Source organism: Salarias fasciatus, chromosome 7, assembly GCF_902148845.1.
Source record: "Salarias fasciatus chromosome 7, fSalaFa1.1, whole genome shotgun sequence".
NCBI classification, from domain to species: Eukaryota; Metazoa; Chordata; class Actinopteri; order Blenniiformes; family Blenniidae; genus Salarias; species Salarias fasciatus.
Window position 1 is genome coordinate 24,990,235 of NC_043751.1, and position 14,241 is coordinate 25,004,475.

The 14,241-nt window shown below is 40.6% G+C and overlaps 2 protein-coding genes across 2 annotated transcripts; both read left to right on the forward strand.

Annotated features, from left to right (window-relative positions):
• The first annotated feature begins 1,195 nt into the window (after positions 1-1,195).
• LOC115392343 (tumor susceptibility gene 101 protein) lies at positions 1,196-3,248 on the forward strand. Its single transcript, XM_030096937.1, has 6 exons — positions 1,196-1,288; positions 1,370-1,454; positions 1,557-1,622; positions 2,608-2,771; positions 2,862-2,961; positions 3,130-3,248. The coding sequence occupies exons 1-6, from the start codon at positions 1,247-1,249 to the stop codon at positions 3,246-3,248; spliced, it is 576 nt and encodes a 191-aa protein (XP_029952797.1). The 5' UTR covers positions 1,196-1,246.
• A 2,209-nt stretch (positions 3,249-5,457) lies between these two features.
• On the forward strand, positions 5,458-14,161 carry tsg101a (tumor susceptibility 101a). Its single transcript, XM_030096817.1, has 10 exons — positions 5,458-5,840; positions 9,129-9,216; positions 9,298-9,363; positions 9,554-9,717; positions 9,799-9,925; positions 10,489-10,546; positions 10,662-10,756; positions 12,547-12,749; positions 12,843-13,082; positions 13,162-14,161. The coding sequence occupies exons 1-10, from the start codon at positions 5,799-5,801 to the stop codon at positions 13,249-13,251; spliced, it is 1,173 nt and encodes a 390-aa protein (XP_029952677.1). The 5' UTR covers positions 5,458-5,798; the 3' UTR covers positions 13,252-14,161.
• The last annotated feature ends 80 nt before the right edge of the window (positions 14,162-14,241 follow it).

The following is a 14,241-nucleotide window of genomic DNA, read 5'->3' on the forward strand; positions in this document are numbered from 1 at the left end:
GGTGAAAATTGTGTTGCTTTCTTCAACCCTGAAATGCACCAATTTTGAAATTTGCTGCCACCTACAGTCTGTTAGAACAAATGGACAAACTCGGGCATCACAGAATACATTGAATGTTTTGTAATGATGATAAAGCAGCTCAGCAGCTATCTTGTTTTATGAATATGAAACCCCAGTCGGTGTTTTCAGCTGTTTTACCTTTCACTCCTTTGCAGCTTCAGCCGTTTAAATCCATTTTAGCTGCTTCAACAGTTTTGTTTATATTTTTCTTTCTTAACTCTTCTATTGATTTTCAGTGATTTTAATCATTTTTTTCTGTTTTACTGTTTCCAGAGGTGTCCAACATAGTTAAGTTGAGGTTCCATATTCCGCCTAATTTCATCTTGAGTGTCCCAAACTGGGAAAAAAAAAGTGTCATAATAGCCTTTAGTTTGAAACTTTTAAGGTTTTCTTGCAGTTGTGATGCAGACTACATGTGATTAAAATGTCTATTTTCACAAAACCAAACTACTTCATCTACAGAAACTTACTGCAGTCTCAACATAAAGCAAATTTTAATGAAACATTCTGGTACAAAGTACAGTGAAGTGTCCCAAAAGTTACACCTTTCACATGATTGGCACGGTCTGGGAAGGTACAGGCGTGCTGAGAGAGTTTAAAGTACAATCATAAATCGAGTGCCATATCATAGAGGAAAAGTTATGGCTCACATGACAGTTCAATCTCAGTGCAAAGTTCATGCAATATGTCACTCCAATAAATGCAATGAACTGCTTCTTTGCTTTGCACAACAACTGTGATTTTTTTTTCTTTTATTTATATTTGAGAATCAAGGAGGAAGTAAAAGACTTTAAATTACAACATTGTATCTGAATAAAAGCAACAATATGCTACTTGTATACTACAATATTCCAGAAATCATCTGGAAGCTTCAATGTGTATTAGTACTGCCGATTTTGAAGAAATTTGTCGAACAGCTGGTTTACACTTAAAAACTAGATTTCTCGATGCCAGCTGGTCAAATGGAAGAATTGCATCTTCACCTCTAAATCTTATCTTGTTTTTCTTGGAGCCTTGTAGCCTAGATTTTTCTTTTTAGGGCAGCTGGGAGATCGTAATGCCGTCCTCTTCCTGGTTTTCAGGGCTCATAAAAAGGAGCTGAACACAGAAACAGGCAGAAGCTGGTTGAGCACCGCCGAGCAAAAAAGATCCAAAAGATTTGTTTTCCTCACAGAAGAACGTCAACATGCTTCTCAGCGAGGATATGATCAAGAAAATGCTTCCCAGGGTGAGAACCATCTAGAAACTGTTTCAAGGACAGATTCTTTAGCGTTCTGTGTGTCATTTGTTTTATTCTATGTTTTCAAAGGCCTATCTCCGAAGGCATGTGGCTCATGAGATCTTTCTTGCAATTGCTTACTTCAAAGACCTCGTTCCCACGATGGAAGAGTATAGTGAGTGCTCGGATCACTGATCAGTGTCTGCTGCCAAATGTATGTGAAGAATTGTGGGAAAGAAGTGGCCCGCTGAATGATGCGTTGCTCTGATCTCAACAGTTTACAATGACGGAACCAGTAAGAACTTGATGAGTCTGAAAGGAACCATCCCTGTTATGATCACAGGTAAAGGACACACTGTTTCACCGTTGAACAATGTTTATGTAATGTCTTCCTGAATGTAGCCAGTGACTTTATCAAGACTGGCTGTATTTGCTCATTTGGATTCATTTAATGTGTGAAAATCTTGTTTTCCGCTTAATGTTTTCTTGACAAAAACTACAGTTTATAATTGCGTTCCAAAAAGCAGTAATATCAGCCAGTTAGTGGCTCATTACCTACCTGAAAAACACATGGGGTCCCAGGACAGAGCCATGAGGCACCCCAGCACCAAAAAGTATAGTCAAATCTCACGTGCCTGCTACTGATTTTGTTTTTAATGAACATTGTACATAATTCATGTTTTTAATTAGATTAGGTCAGATATTTTATCCACTTTTTACAATGTATCATCATGGAGTTACAATTGGTTCGATTCATCTTGTTCTCTGCAGAGCCCCAGTCATGAATTATAAAATAAAACCTTAGATTGTGCTCACAAACTACTATTTAATGGCCACAAAGTAGTAATTTGCAGGCAAATATTGGTATTCTCTAGCAGCAAATGGCTATTTTGTGGCCAAAAATTAATATTTCATGACCACAAATGACTACTTCATGGTCACAAATTACTGTTTTGTGGCCACACAATACTTCTTGGTGGCCAAAAATCGCTATTTTATGCCTCAAAATTTCTTTTTCATTGCCACAAATTAATATTTCATGATGAAAAATTACTATTTTATGGTCAAAATGACTGTTTTCTGTCCAAAAACTAATATTTCATGCCACAAATTACTATTTTGTGGCCATAAAATACTATATTGTGGCGACAAATCACTGTTTCATGGCTTCAAAATAGTAATTTATGGGCATGAAGTAATTATTTGTATCCACAATTCAAAGTTTTATTTCAGCTGCCATTTTCTGGGGTGTCGTCTGTAGTTTTCAGCCACTCTGTAATGAAAAGACAAAGGCTCAGTTTCAGAGAACGACATGCTTTCTTCCACAGGTAAGACCTACAACATCCCTATAAGCCTGTGGATCGAGGATAACTACCCTCAAACTGCTCCCATCTGCTACGTGAGACCCACACGAGAGATGATGGTCCTCAGAGGGAAGTTCGTGTCCAGCAACGGAGAAATCCTGCTGCCCTACCTGGAGGACTGGAGCAACGTGAGGAGCCCGCCGCAGAAAGTCACGTCGAGAACTTCACAGTCACAGCGTGGTGACCTCTGTGACCTCTGCCCTCTTTCTTCTGTTCAGGAGAGTGAGCTTCTGAGCCTGCTGCAGATCATGGCTGCCACGTTCGGAGAGAATCCTCCTCTCGTCATGCGTCCTCGTCACGAGCTCGAACAAGGTTCCTGTAAGAAACACACACGGAAAACAACAACCTGCTGTTAGAAAACATCTCTGCCCCAGATACGAGCTGATGTTGATAAGAAAGACAGAAAGTGGGGCGCACGGGTCGGAATGATCCTGCGTTTTATGGCTGATCCTGCTTGATAATGAGAATCTGTGTCTTTTCACGCAGGTGCGCTGCAGTTTCAGAGACAAGGAGACGTGCTCACGACGATGGATGAGAGTTCATATCTGTCCATAAACAGAGAAGATGGTCAGCCTTTTCAACAACAGAATGAAACAAATTGTTAAACTTTTGAGGAATTTGTGAATAATGTGTGATAAAAATGTCCTTTTTTGTTTGTTTGTTTTGGATCATGTGTACAGAGTCAGATGATATTCAACTGTTTGAAATTCAATTGATCTAGTCTAAAGACGTGGTTCTGCTGAAAAAACAATTTGTACTGTAGGTTAAAAAAAATCTATTCCATTGCTTTAAAAGATGTTCATAAAAGTGTAACTTGACCCACTCTGGACTTTTGACCTGAATAGACAATGATTTATTGACTGCAGCTTTTCCTTTTTTTTAACTTTGTGTTTACTTTGTGAAGTAAAAGTGGATTTTGATAAATGTTTGCGTCTGCCTGATCAATTCATCAATTTATAGGCAAAACACAAGTATCACAAAAAACTACATTTAACAACTAAAAGATAAAAAGACAGAAAAAGAAGAGGCCAGTACAGAGCTCTGGAACCTTTATGACCCAAAGAGCCGCAATGGCAAGTTTTGGAGACTTTTGCAGCCAATTTTGAAAATTTCCCAACTGATCTAGTGCCTAAAGTGGAAGAATGGATAGATGTAATGTTAAATATAAATATGAAAAAATTGACAGCATCACACAGATTAAAAGTTGATTAAATGTAACAATATCTGGAAAGGATGGTTTCAGCATGTGAGACAGGTGAGATGTTGTGTAAGGCTCGCTTGCTGTAGTGTTATCGTGGTTAAAGATAAAGCCAGTGATTATTGGAATGAGAGCCTGGATGTTGTTGTGAGTGACACTGTGGCAGACGACTTCCTGATATGGTTTGAGTTCCCATGACAGCACTTTTGAAAAAATGACAAAAAAAAAGAAAGTGTGGTCCATTGGCTTTGAAACAACTCCCATTCAGTTCTTTTGCGTTTTTGCTCCTGTGGCGTTCAAACCACCGACTTCTGGATCTCTCATACTCTATGCAGGTGACATGAGCACGTATTTCACAAGATTAACAGGTTTTCTTGGGTGTACCTGTTTATTTGCGCTCTCTTGTTCACCTCTTCATGTTACCAAAAACCTTTTGCTGAAGTGTAATTCTGAGCTGGTGCCATGATGACACTTCCACACCAAGAGATGGTGAAAAAAATGAGTTTTATAAAACTAATGTGAGTTTGTCCAGTGTTTAAACGTTCTTCATTTGACACAGTCAGGATGGAAAAGAAAAAAGGTGGGTCTTGACCTTTTGTCTTGCTTTTTTTTTAATTGTTCAACCATTGCAATAGGAGCTCAGTGCGTCATCTGGTGGCGAAACATTGGCATTACAACCGCACAACAGGGACTGATTATTTTAGGAAAGCTGACTTGGAGGAGTATCATTGGCAATAAAGAGAGTAATAATAATGGAAAAAAACTGCTTTATGCATGTGCGAATTCTACTAGATACAAAATGAAAGCTGGTTTTGAAAATCTTAATCTTAGTCATATTAGGAGTACCAGTATTTTACCTAAATCCAGTCAGATTTTTGTCTGACTTGAGATTGAAGATAGAGAACAATATTAATTGTGATTTTGATCATTATGATTTTTTGTTAACACAATTTATCATGTGTAAGTGGTACAAATGGGTGTTTTTAAGCAGAAAATTTACGTCTTAAAATATCCCTGAATAGCATTCTGGGGTGTAGTATTTATATTGTCAGGAGGGACTTTTAGGAGCTGCTGTGGAGGAAGCTGCAGGCCGGAGCCAGAGAGGAAGCCAATGAGAAATGAGTTGAACCCAGACACAGTGCAGAGACCATGGGCTTTATTTTGGTAGACCAGACACAATTTGTAAATTTGTATCTGCTCTTGTCAAAGTGTTCTGCATTTTGTTAACTTGTTTTCAAACATGTAATTGTGTTTCAGGACCTGTAAAATTGTTATGGAATTGCAGTTTTGTTTTATGACATGCAAAAATGTTTTCTAAAATGTAAATTTAAAAAAAGTTTTTATAAAGTGTTTCACGTTTTGTAATGTGTGAGAAAATGACCCATTTTCTTGAACAGGATTATGTCAATATTGCCAGAAATACGAAGAGTCCTTGTCCGTTTTTGTCACAGAAAGAACAAGTATTCAACAAATATTACTTGGGGGCCACAATGTAAAGTTTTATTTCAAATGCCATGTCTGGAGCTTTGCAATAGTTAGACGTTTTCTCTTTAACTTATATTTATTTATATTTGTTTTTCAGCCGCGCCTCATATCCGCAATTGTGACGTCACTCACCGGAAGTAGTCAGCGAGACTACCGGATTCTCCTTTTTGTTGATCATATTTTTTCCTTTACGGCCTGTTACTGAACTACTGACGGCTGTTTGTTTCAGTCTTTGTGGCAAATTGTTATAGACGTTAGCACAGACATTACTCCCTCTCGAACCGGAGGATTTTATACAGAAAAAGAGCTACCTTCAAGTGTTTAGTGTCGTCGGCCCGAGGCTGGGCTAACATTAGCCTAGCATAGCATTAGCTTGTGCTTTAGCTGTCACTCTAGCTGACTTCAGAGTCTTAAAGTCAGCTGTTTGACCACTCCATTCTTAAAAAAGAAGAAAAAAAACAAGAAGACAAACATGGCAGTGGTCAACGAAGGAGCCCTGAAGAAAATGCTGAAGGTAAACTTGTCGTTCAAAGCCAATGCTAACGATAACAAACATGTTACTGTGAGCTAACGTTAGCTTCAGTAAATAATAATTTTACCCCAAAAAAACTACTCGTTTTGCTATGAAAGTACAAAGCTACGATGTATTAGGACGAAACACGTGTAAATATTCGTTGTTTGACTAAACCACTTACCGTACATGGATGTTGGAGCACATATTTCTACATCCGTTTAAAAAAATTGTTTTTTTTGACTAGTGAGAAGAGAAGCTGTGGGATTAATAAATATAAATATATTTTACTGCGTCCCCCTACCCTCCTACTCCTTTTCAGACATGTTCCATTAGATATAAGTGTCGTGGATGAGTGTGTGATGGTTTTCTTCTTTTAATCTTTCTTGTAGATATGTGTCTTATTTAACACTGCTGAATTGTTTAAATTGTGCAATAACAGGTAAGTGTAGTGGTGTTAATAAATACTTGAGTAAAAGTACAAATTACTCTTCTCGAAAACTACTCATAGTGTTAATTAATTTTTAATCAATGGATGTTTTATTGTGTCACCAATAGCAGAATTTTCATTTGATTCACCTGAATAAAATATCTACGTCAAGCACATTTGTTAGATGAACAGTGTATAGAGAATTTACGTCGAGACTGTTTGTTTTGTAACCAAATATAGATATAAAGCAGGAGTTTGTTTTGTTAAAAGAATGACTAAAATGTTATTGAATTTACAGAGAACAGTTTCAGCTTTTGGATGAGAATAGACTAGAGTGAAGTGTGTGTGTCTTTAAAGGGTTCATGCTTAATGATGATCATAGGAAAAAGAATGTTCAAGTTGCTTGAAGTAATAGAAGAAGAGACTATTCGCTCATGCCCTGATTTCTGGTTAAATGCTTGCCTAAATTTGGAGCCTCCTTACCAACAATCTAACATGGTTCATTTTCAATGGATGCAATTTGGTGTTCTGACTTCATGTACCATTGTGTCACTCTGGCACACAGTCTATGTTATTACACATTAGTAACTCCATCTTATTACAATTTCAGTCTAACCAATGGTACTGACAGTATCTTTGCAGACTTATCTTAGCCAAATTAGTAAACTTAACACACACAGAAAATAAGAAAGCAACGTCATACAAGTATAGCTTGCACTGCATTTGGGTACTGTCTCTTTTTCTCCACCTGTACAAGAAAAATTCCTCCAGGTACGACATCATCCTCCATCTTTTCTTTTTCATTTTCACTGTTGGCAGTGTTGTCTTCTGCCTCCCTTTTGGCTACCAAATCTTAAATAAATTACATTTTTACTCTGCTGTATAGGAATGTTAGCTCCAGAAACCTGTGCTTGCTGCACTGCTGCAGTGCAGTTACGCCATAGTTTAATTAGCCCGGTCACGATCGAATGGCTTTATTGGCTGCAGAGATGCAGATGAAAAGGACTGAATATAAATTCAAGTTATGGCCTTACTCAGTAGTGATGTTTGATTTTAAAATGAGCGAAGTAGATTGCTTTCTGTAAATTGTACTCACATTTGAGTAAAACTATACACAGAAAACAATTACAGTAATGTGAGTATTTGTATTTTACTTCCACAATGCTGCCTGAATATGTCTGAAATGAATTAAAAAAAACTAGCTCGTTATCTACATGTGTTTATAGAGTGTATGGCCAGTTTTCACTGTTATCAGAAACTCCTTTCTGTTCAGTCCTTCCTCAGTGGTTAACTGGCTGGTTTAACCCTGTTAGCTGCTGATGCTCTGTACTCTATAAAGTTTTCAGATAAACAATAATTTCAGACAAAAACTTCAAATTGACTTCTTGAAAACAACCTGGAGAATATGTTAAGTTCCAGTCTTTAAGTTTAATGATCAAACAACACATTTTGTTTGTTCGTATGTTTGATAATTCAAGCAAAACTCAAATAGAAGTGAAGTGGATTAAACTATCAAGATGATTGATATTATCCCTTAAAAGTTGGTCACTAACAGACAGGTTTCATTAGTTAGTGACTCTTGCTTGCAACAGAGTAACAGCAATGTCATTAAGTAATCATATTTCTAAGGAAAAGTCAACAAATAAGAACGCTCTATTCTTCTCCAACAGCAAAGATCAAAGTCAGCGGTGTTCTTTCAAACCACATAGTACTACAGTGACGATGTAGGCAAGGCTGCTCTGGTTATCCAAGAGGACGGTATTAGAGGGAGGTGTAACAATAGGTAATCCATCCAGCATCTAGATCGTTTTATCTGGTGCAGGGTCTCAGCTTACTGCGAGCGAGGGCAGGATGCACCCGGGACAAGACAGACAACCACACACACTCACATCAAGGGGCAAGTTAGGGTCACCAGCGAACCTCACATGTATGTTTTTGGACTGTGGGAGGTTTCCTGTGTGAGAAAACTCACGCACGCTCAGGGAGAACGTACAAACTCCACACAGAATGGCCCCGGCCGGTATTTGAACTCATGAAGTTCTTATAAGCATTGAAAATCTAAAAAATATTCTCCCAAAATCATATTCCTGTGCTTATTTATGGTACGATGTACAGAGGTGTCCGCAATTTATTTTAAAGAGAGAGATTGACACAGTAACCACGAATCCAGATTAGGCCTCTGCTGTGCTCCTGTATTTCAAGTTTATGAAGCAACATATAAGGACATTAAACTGTTGCTTTTTCACATTCCTGTTACAGACTGCTTGAACAAACTTCATGAAACATGCCAGCTCTCTCTCTCTTTAACAGCATCGTGCGATGTGGTTCGTAAATATTTGAATTGTTGATCAGGCCTTTGTTCGTCCACAGTTCCTCTTTTAGGATCATAAATCCAAGCATTGAACCAAACAGTGGACTGTACTGTTCTGTATCATATCAAGAAATGTGGACCTAATGGGTTTTGTGAATTTGTGCCAGAAAAATGGATCAAATAAAGAAGATTTTAATTGGTATTTGCAGATCAGAATTTTTTTTATAAAGAAAATTAGGACTCGTGGACTCAATTAAAATCCAGGTATAATTTAAATATTAACATGAATGTAAGAGCCCCAACAGGAACAATTGGCAAATTAATCAACAGTTTTATGTCCATCCATAAGAATTCAATCGATTAAATTAGACTGAAGCCAGTGAAGTCGTTTCTGAAGCTCCAAAACTGTTACTGTGATGAGATTTGTCTTAAAAGTTTCAGTTTGATTTGTTTGGTTTTTTTTTTTACTCAAAATCAAAAAGTGGTTCGCTCCTCTGTCTCTTCATTTCAGGCATCTTTGTTGAATTTGTTTTCTTTTTCTTTTATCCAGCAATACAAATACAAAGAAATGACGGTCCGAGAGATCACCAACGTCATCTCCCAGTACAAGGACTTGAAGCCGGTCATGGACGCCTATGGTAAATGAAATCTTACCGATCTAACAGATGCTTACTGTGGTTCTAGCTCATGCATATGAATCTCATGATTTTGTGTTTCAGTGTTTAATGACGGCTCCACCAGGGACCTGATGAGTTTGACGGGGACGGTTCCTGTCAGCTACAGAGGTAAACGATACTCCAGTGGATTTATTTTTCCACAGTGTTCTTAAAGTGTGTAAGATTTCTCTCTGTTGATCTCTTCATGTGTGATCCTTTGCGTTCACTTTTTTTTTTTTTTTTTTTTATCTTACAACTTCAATTAGTGTGTTTATAGACTTCTGATGGTTTTATTCAGTTGTTGGTTTGTTTTTTTCAGGCAACGTCTACAACATCCCAGTATGCCTGTGGCTGCTGGACACATATCCCTACAATCCTCCCATATGTTTCGTCAAGCCCACGAGCGCCATGATGATAAAAACCGGCAAACACATCGACGCCAACGGGAAGATCTACCTGCCTTATCTACACGAGTGGAAGCACGTGAGTTTCACGCCGGTATCTTCTGTGTCGCAGCTCTGCAGTGGCGTTCATGCAGCTCTCTTGCCCTCCCGTTCCCCGCAGCCCCAGTCGGACCTGTACGGCTTGATTCAGGTCATGATCGTGGTGTTCGGAGAGGAGCCCCCTGTGTTTTCTCGGCCCACCACACAAACCCCGTACCAAGCCTTCCAAGCCGTCGGACCTCCGAATTGTGAGTAGACGTGTTGGTTTGCATGATTGCAAGCGCCTTTCTAATAGAATACTATTACAGTGTGTGATGATGTCTTGAATTCTGTTGAATATTTAGTATTGTTGCATGCTCACAAATTGTAGTCACTAAATGTAAAGGAGTTAAGAGGTTAGTTACTACAGTAAATGCATGGATTTGTTCTCCTGCTGTAGTTTTACTGCAGTTGACTTCATAAATTCCCTCTGAGATGCAGTGAGTCTTTTCACCACTAGATGGCGCTCACACATCACAACAGAAAGAGTGTAAAACATGGCTACTTTATCCTGGCCAGGTACGATGTTCTGCATGTTTCAGGTCTCTCCCTTGTTCAGCACACTTCAGCCTGATGCTGGTGTCTTCAAAAGCCCAGTAACGAGCCCTCATTGCAATCAGGTGTGCTTCAACTGGGAGAGACCTAAAACAGGCAGGACACCGGCCCCCCAGGACCAGGACTGAGGAGCGCTGGTGTAAAACCCATCAGATCAAGCCTTGAGGGAATCAAACTGAATGTGTTCATATTGATCAGTTTGTCCGTCTCCTTCTAGCCTCCTACATGTCTGGGATGCCTGCAGTGTTGCCCTATGGCCCCAATCCAAACTCCGGGTGAGATGTTGTTACAACTCTGTCCCTTCAGCTGCTACATGTGTCGCTTCTGTGGCCACTTTCACACATGAAGTCCAGCTGCTGAAGGTTAAAGAACACATTTCCCTCTTTTCAGAGGCTACCCAGGGTACCAGTACCCCGGAGGAAACTCGTACCCGGCCACTGCTGGACCCACACACTTCCCCGCACAGACTCCAGTCTCCACAGTGGGTAGGTATTACATGGAGAGCAGCGGTGTCAAACATAAGGCCCATGGGTTAAAAGCGGCTCGTGAGAAGCTTCAGTCTGACCCATTAAACCGTCACGCAAAATGTTTAAAATTCAAAGAAAACATTGATTTTTTTTTGTAAACACATTTTCTCAGAGTAGAGAACAAAACTCTCAGACCTGAGCTCAGATATCAGTGATGCTGCCATGAAAGCTAGCAAGCTAGCATTAGCCTCAACGCCATGCTGTCAGGGTGAGTTTGTAAAAACACGCATAATGCAGCAGCTACAGACGTTTTTTGGACATTTCACTGTATTTTGCACCAGAAGGTTTTCATGAAGTTGACTTTTTGTTGAGATTTTAGTCATTTTCTGCCAGTAATGGTTTGGTTTTCTTGAAAAATAGACATTTTCATCACACATACTCTGAAAGAAGACATTTTAAAAAATTTCAATTTGGCTCTCTGAAGATGAAACTGTTCTGCATGTGGCCCCTGAACTACCGTGTGAAATAAGTCATGCTAAATCTTACTTAGCTGAATTACCTTTGAATAAAACAATACGTCTCCACGGCCTCCAGTGAAAAGTCTTGACCTTTGGAGTGAGACTCTCTCACCCTGGGACTGACTTCAGCGGCTCGCCGAGCCACCAGTGAAAGGTCACCACTGTAACCAGAGTGGGGCGTATTAAAGGTCAAAGGGTGGAGGATGGACCTGAGCAGTCTCACCCCTCCACCCCCCCCTCTGCATCTTCCATGCTCCTATATTTAGGGTGGGCACAGATCCTCCACACAAAAGCAAAAGTGATGATCCGTGTGCAGCAGGGAGAGGCTGCTGGAGACCCGGCCTGCAAGACGAGCCCCACTCGACTCCTATATTTAGTAAAGGAGAAGAAACGGGTTTGCCTGTAAGCCGAACCAACTCTGACATTTGTGTTGCTGAGTTAAGAAAGTACTCAAAGCTGGTCTTGACTCTGGAAACATCTCACCAGTCGTTCACTCTTACATAATTTCTTCTCCACACACAGAGTTTACTAACACCTCCAGGCCTCCTGTATGAAGTATTTTCAGTGTTGAATCCTGATGAAAGAACTTCTGAAGTAATTAACATACTTTTATCAACATATTCAGCAGCGTTGAACGTTAATTTGATTGTGTTTTAATTTGGTTTTTCATAAAGTGTCAAAACATCAGTTGGTTCAGGAGCCACATGCAGTCTAATTTGACCAGGAGTGGGTCAAACTGGTAAATTAGCCTTTAAGTTTAAACATCAAAGTTTTACCTTGTTTTGATGGAGAGTATACAAGATAAAAATTTCTTTGTTTTCAGAAAACCAAACAGTTACCACAGAAACAATCTCAACATGAAGATGTTTTTAATGAAACATTCTGGTGTAAAATACAGTGAAACTTCTCTTATGTTGCATTGTGGGTGTTTTTACAAAGTCAGTCTGACTGCTTTGTTTTTGTTTTTAGTTTGTTATCTTTCATGAGGGCATCACTGACATCAGTCTGTCTGCTACTCCTAAGAAAAATGTTTTGGTTGTAGCTTCCTGTGAGCTGGTTTTGGCCCACGGGCCTCATGTTTGACATCCTGAAGTCTGTCCCTGTCATGTGTTTTAATGTTTTTGATTGTTACTCTCTATACTTATCATTTTGACAGAAGTGGTGGATAAAAACATGTAGCTTCCGCAGTAAACTGAGGATTTATGTTTGAATCCTTTTAGTTATTTATTATTATTTTTTTTAATTTACTGTTTGCATTTCAGCTCATTTTGTCCATTTCTTCCACTTCAGGTCCAAACAGAGACGGCACCATCGGTGAAGACACCATCCGTGCGTCGCTGATTTCTGCCGTGAGCGACAAACTGCGCTGGAGGATGAAGGAGGAGATGGACCGAGCTCAGGCGGAGCTGGACGCCCTGAAGAGGACGGAGGAGGACCTGAAGAAGGGACATCAGAAACTGGAAGAGATGGTGTCCAGACTGGACCAGGAAGTGGTGAGACGCCCTCAACGGCTCACATGACCGCTCATCAGGTTCTTTCTGTTCTGACTGTGCAATTTTTTTTTTGTTTTTTTTATCTTCCTCCAGACTGAGGTCGACAGGAACATCGAGCTCCTGAAGAGAAAGGACGAGGAGCTGAGCGAAGCCCTGGAGAAAATGGAAAACCAGTCGGAGAACAACGACATCGACGACGTGATCGTGCCCACTGCCCCGCTGTACAAGCAGATCCTCAACCTGTACGCCGAGGAGAACGCCATCGAGGACACCATCTTCTACCTGGGAGAAGCCCTCCGCAGGGGAGTCATAGACCTGGAAGTCTTTCTCAAGGTACAGTCTGGGTGATTCTATGAAAGCGTCCCGCGTTGCTCTCTGAGTTTTTATTAACTGAGACTCGTTTCTTTCGCAGCACGTGCGCCTTCTGTCCAGGAAGCAGTTCCAGCTGCGCGCTCTCATGCAGAAAGCCCGCAAGACGGCCGGACTGAGCGACCTCTACTGACCCCCGCTGACCCCCTGCGTTCTCTCTCCTCCTCTTCCACCCTCTTACTCCCTTCTTATTCTCTTCTTCGTGAGACAAAAATCAGTCGGCCTCGATGGAGGATTGTCCAAATTCCGGCCTCACTTGTGTTAAATCAAATCATCTTTCAGTCTGAAACGTCGTCAGTTTGTGGATCAGGTACTGTTTGTCGTGGACATTTGTTGGTACAGGTCTGAAACGTGGCGTCAGGCGGCGCCGGTTCCTGTTCGCAGTCCCTTCGCCAGACAGTCATTTGGCTAGTAAGCACAAATGAGAGGCGGCGTTGCCGAGCGCCCTGTCACCCCCCCCCCCCCCCCCCCCCCCCCCCCCTCGCCCTCCGTAAAGAAACGATCAGGCTCTTCAGGACGGCCGCGGCTCCAGCCTCAGGGTTCAGCCCACTGAGCTCCATACAGCCGAGGACCCGAGCCCTCCGCTTTCCCCACGCTGCTCCTCGTTCTGCCCGCTTGGTGTCTCCTCCTGATGGCGTGAGCGAGTCGGCTGCTCAGGTTTCCCCTCCAGGCCGGCTGCGTTCAGCAGTCGGTCGTGCGCAGGAGCTGCTTCACTCTGTACAGTTTCTCTCATTTAGGGCGGATCTTGATGAGATTTCACAAGGGAAGTTCATCGCTCTCTTTGTTTACTTTTCTGTTTTCCTTCTGCTTTCTGTTGTGAATAAGGCTTTCGAGGGTACAAAGTAAGCAAAGATCTATTGTACTAATCAAAAAGTTAACTTATGTCAAGTTTGATCTCATTTAAATTAGCCTTTTACTAAATGCACTTTGAATTGTATGATAGACGATCTGTATTTTCCTGTTTTCAGTTCAGCCATAGATCACCTTTTTTCTTTTATATCTGTAGATTTATGTAAATCAGTTGAAATAAAATAAATCTGATATAATGTGCCGTCTGCCGGGGATCATTTCAGTCCTGAAGAAACATTGTGTTTGTTATCAGCTGAAAAATTACTGCAGCACT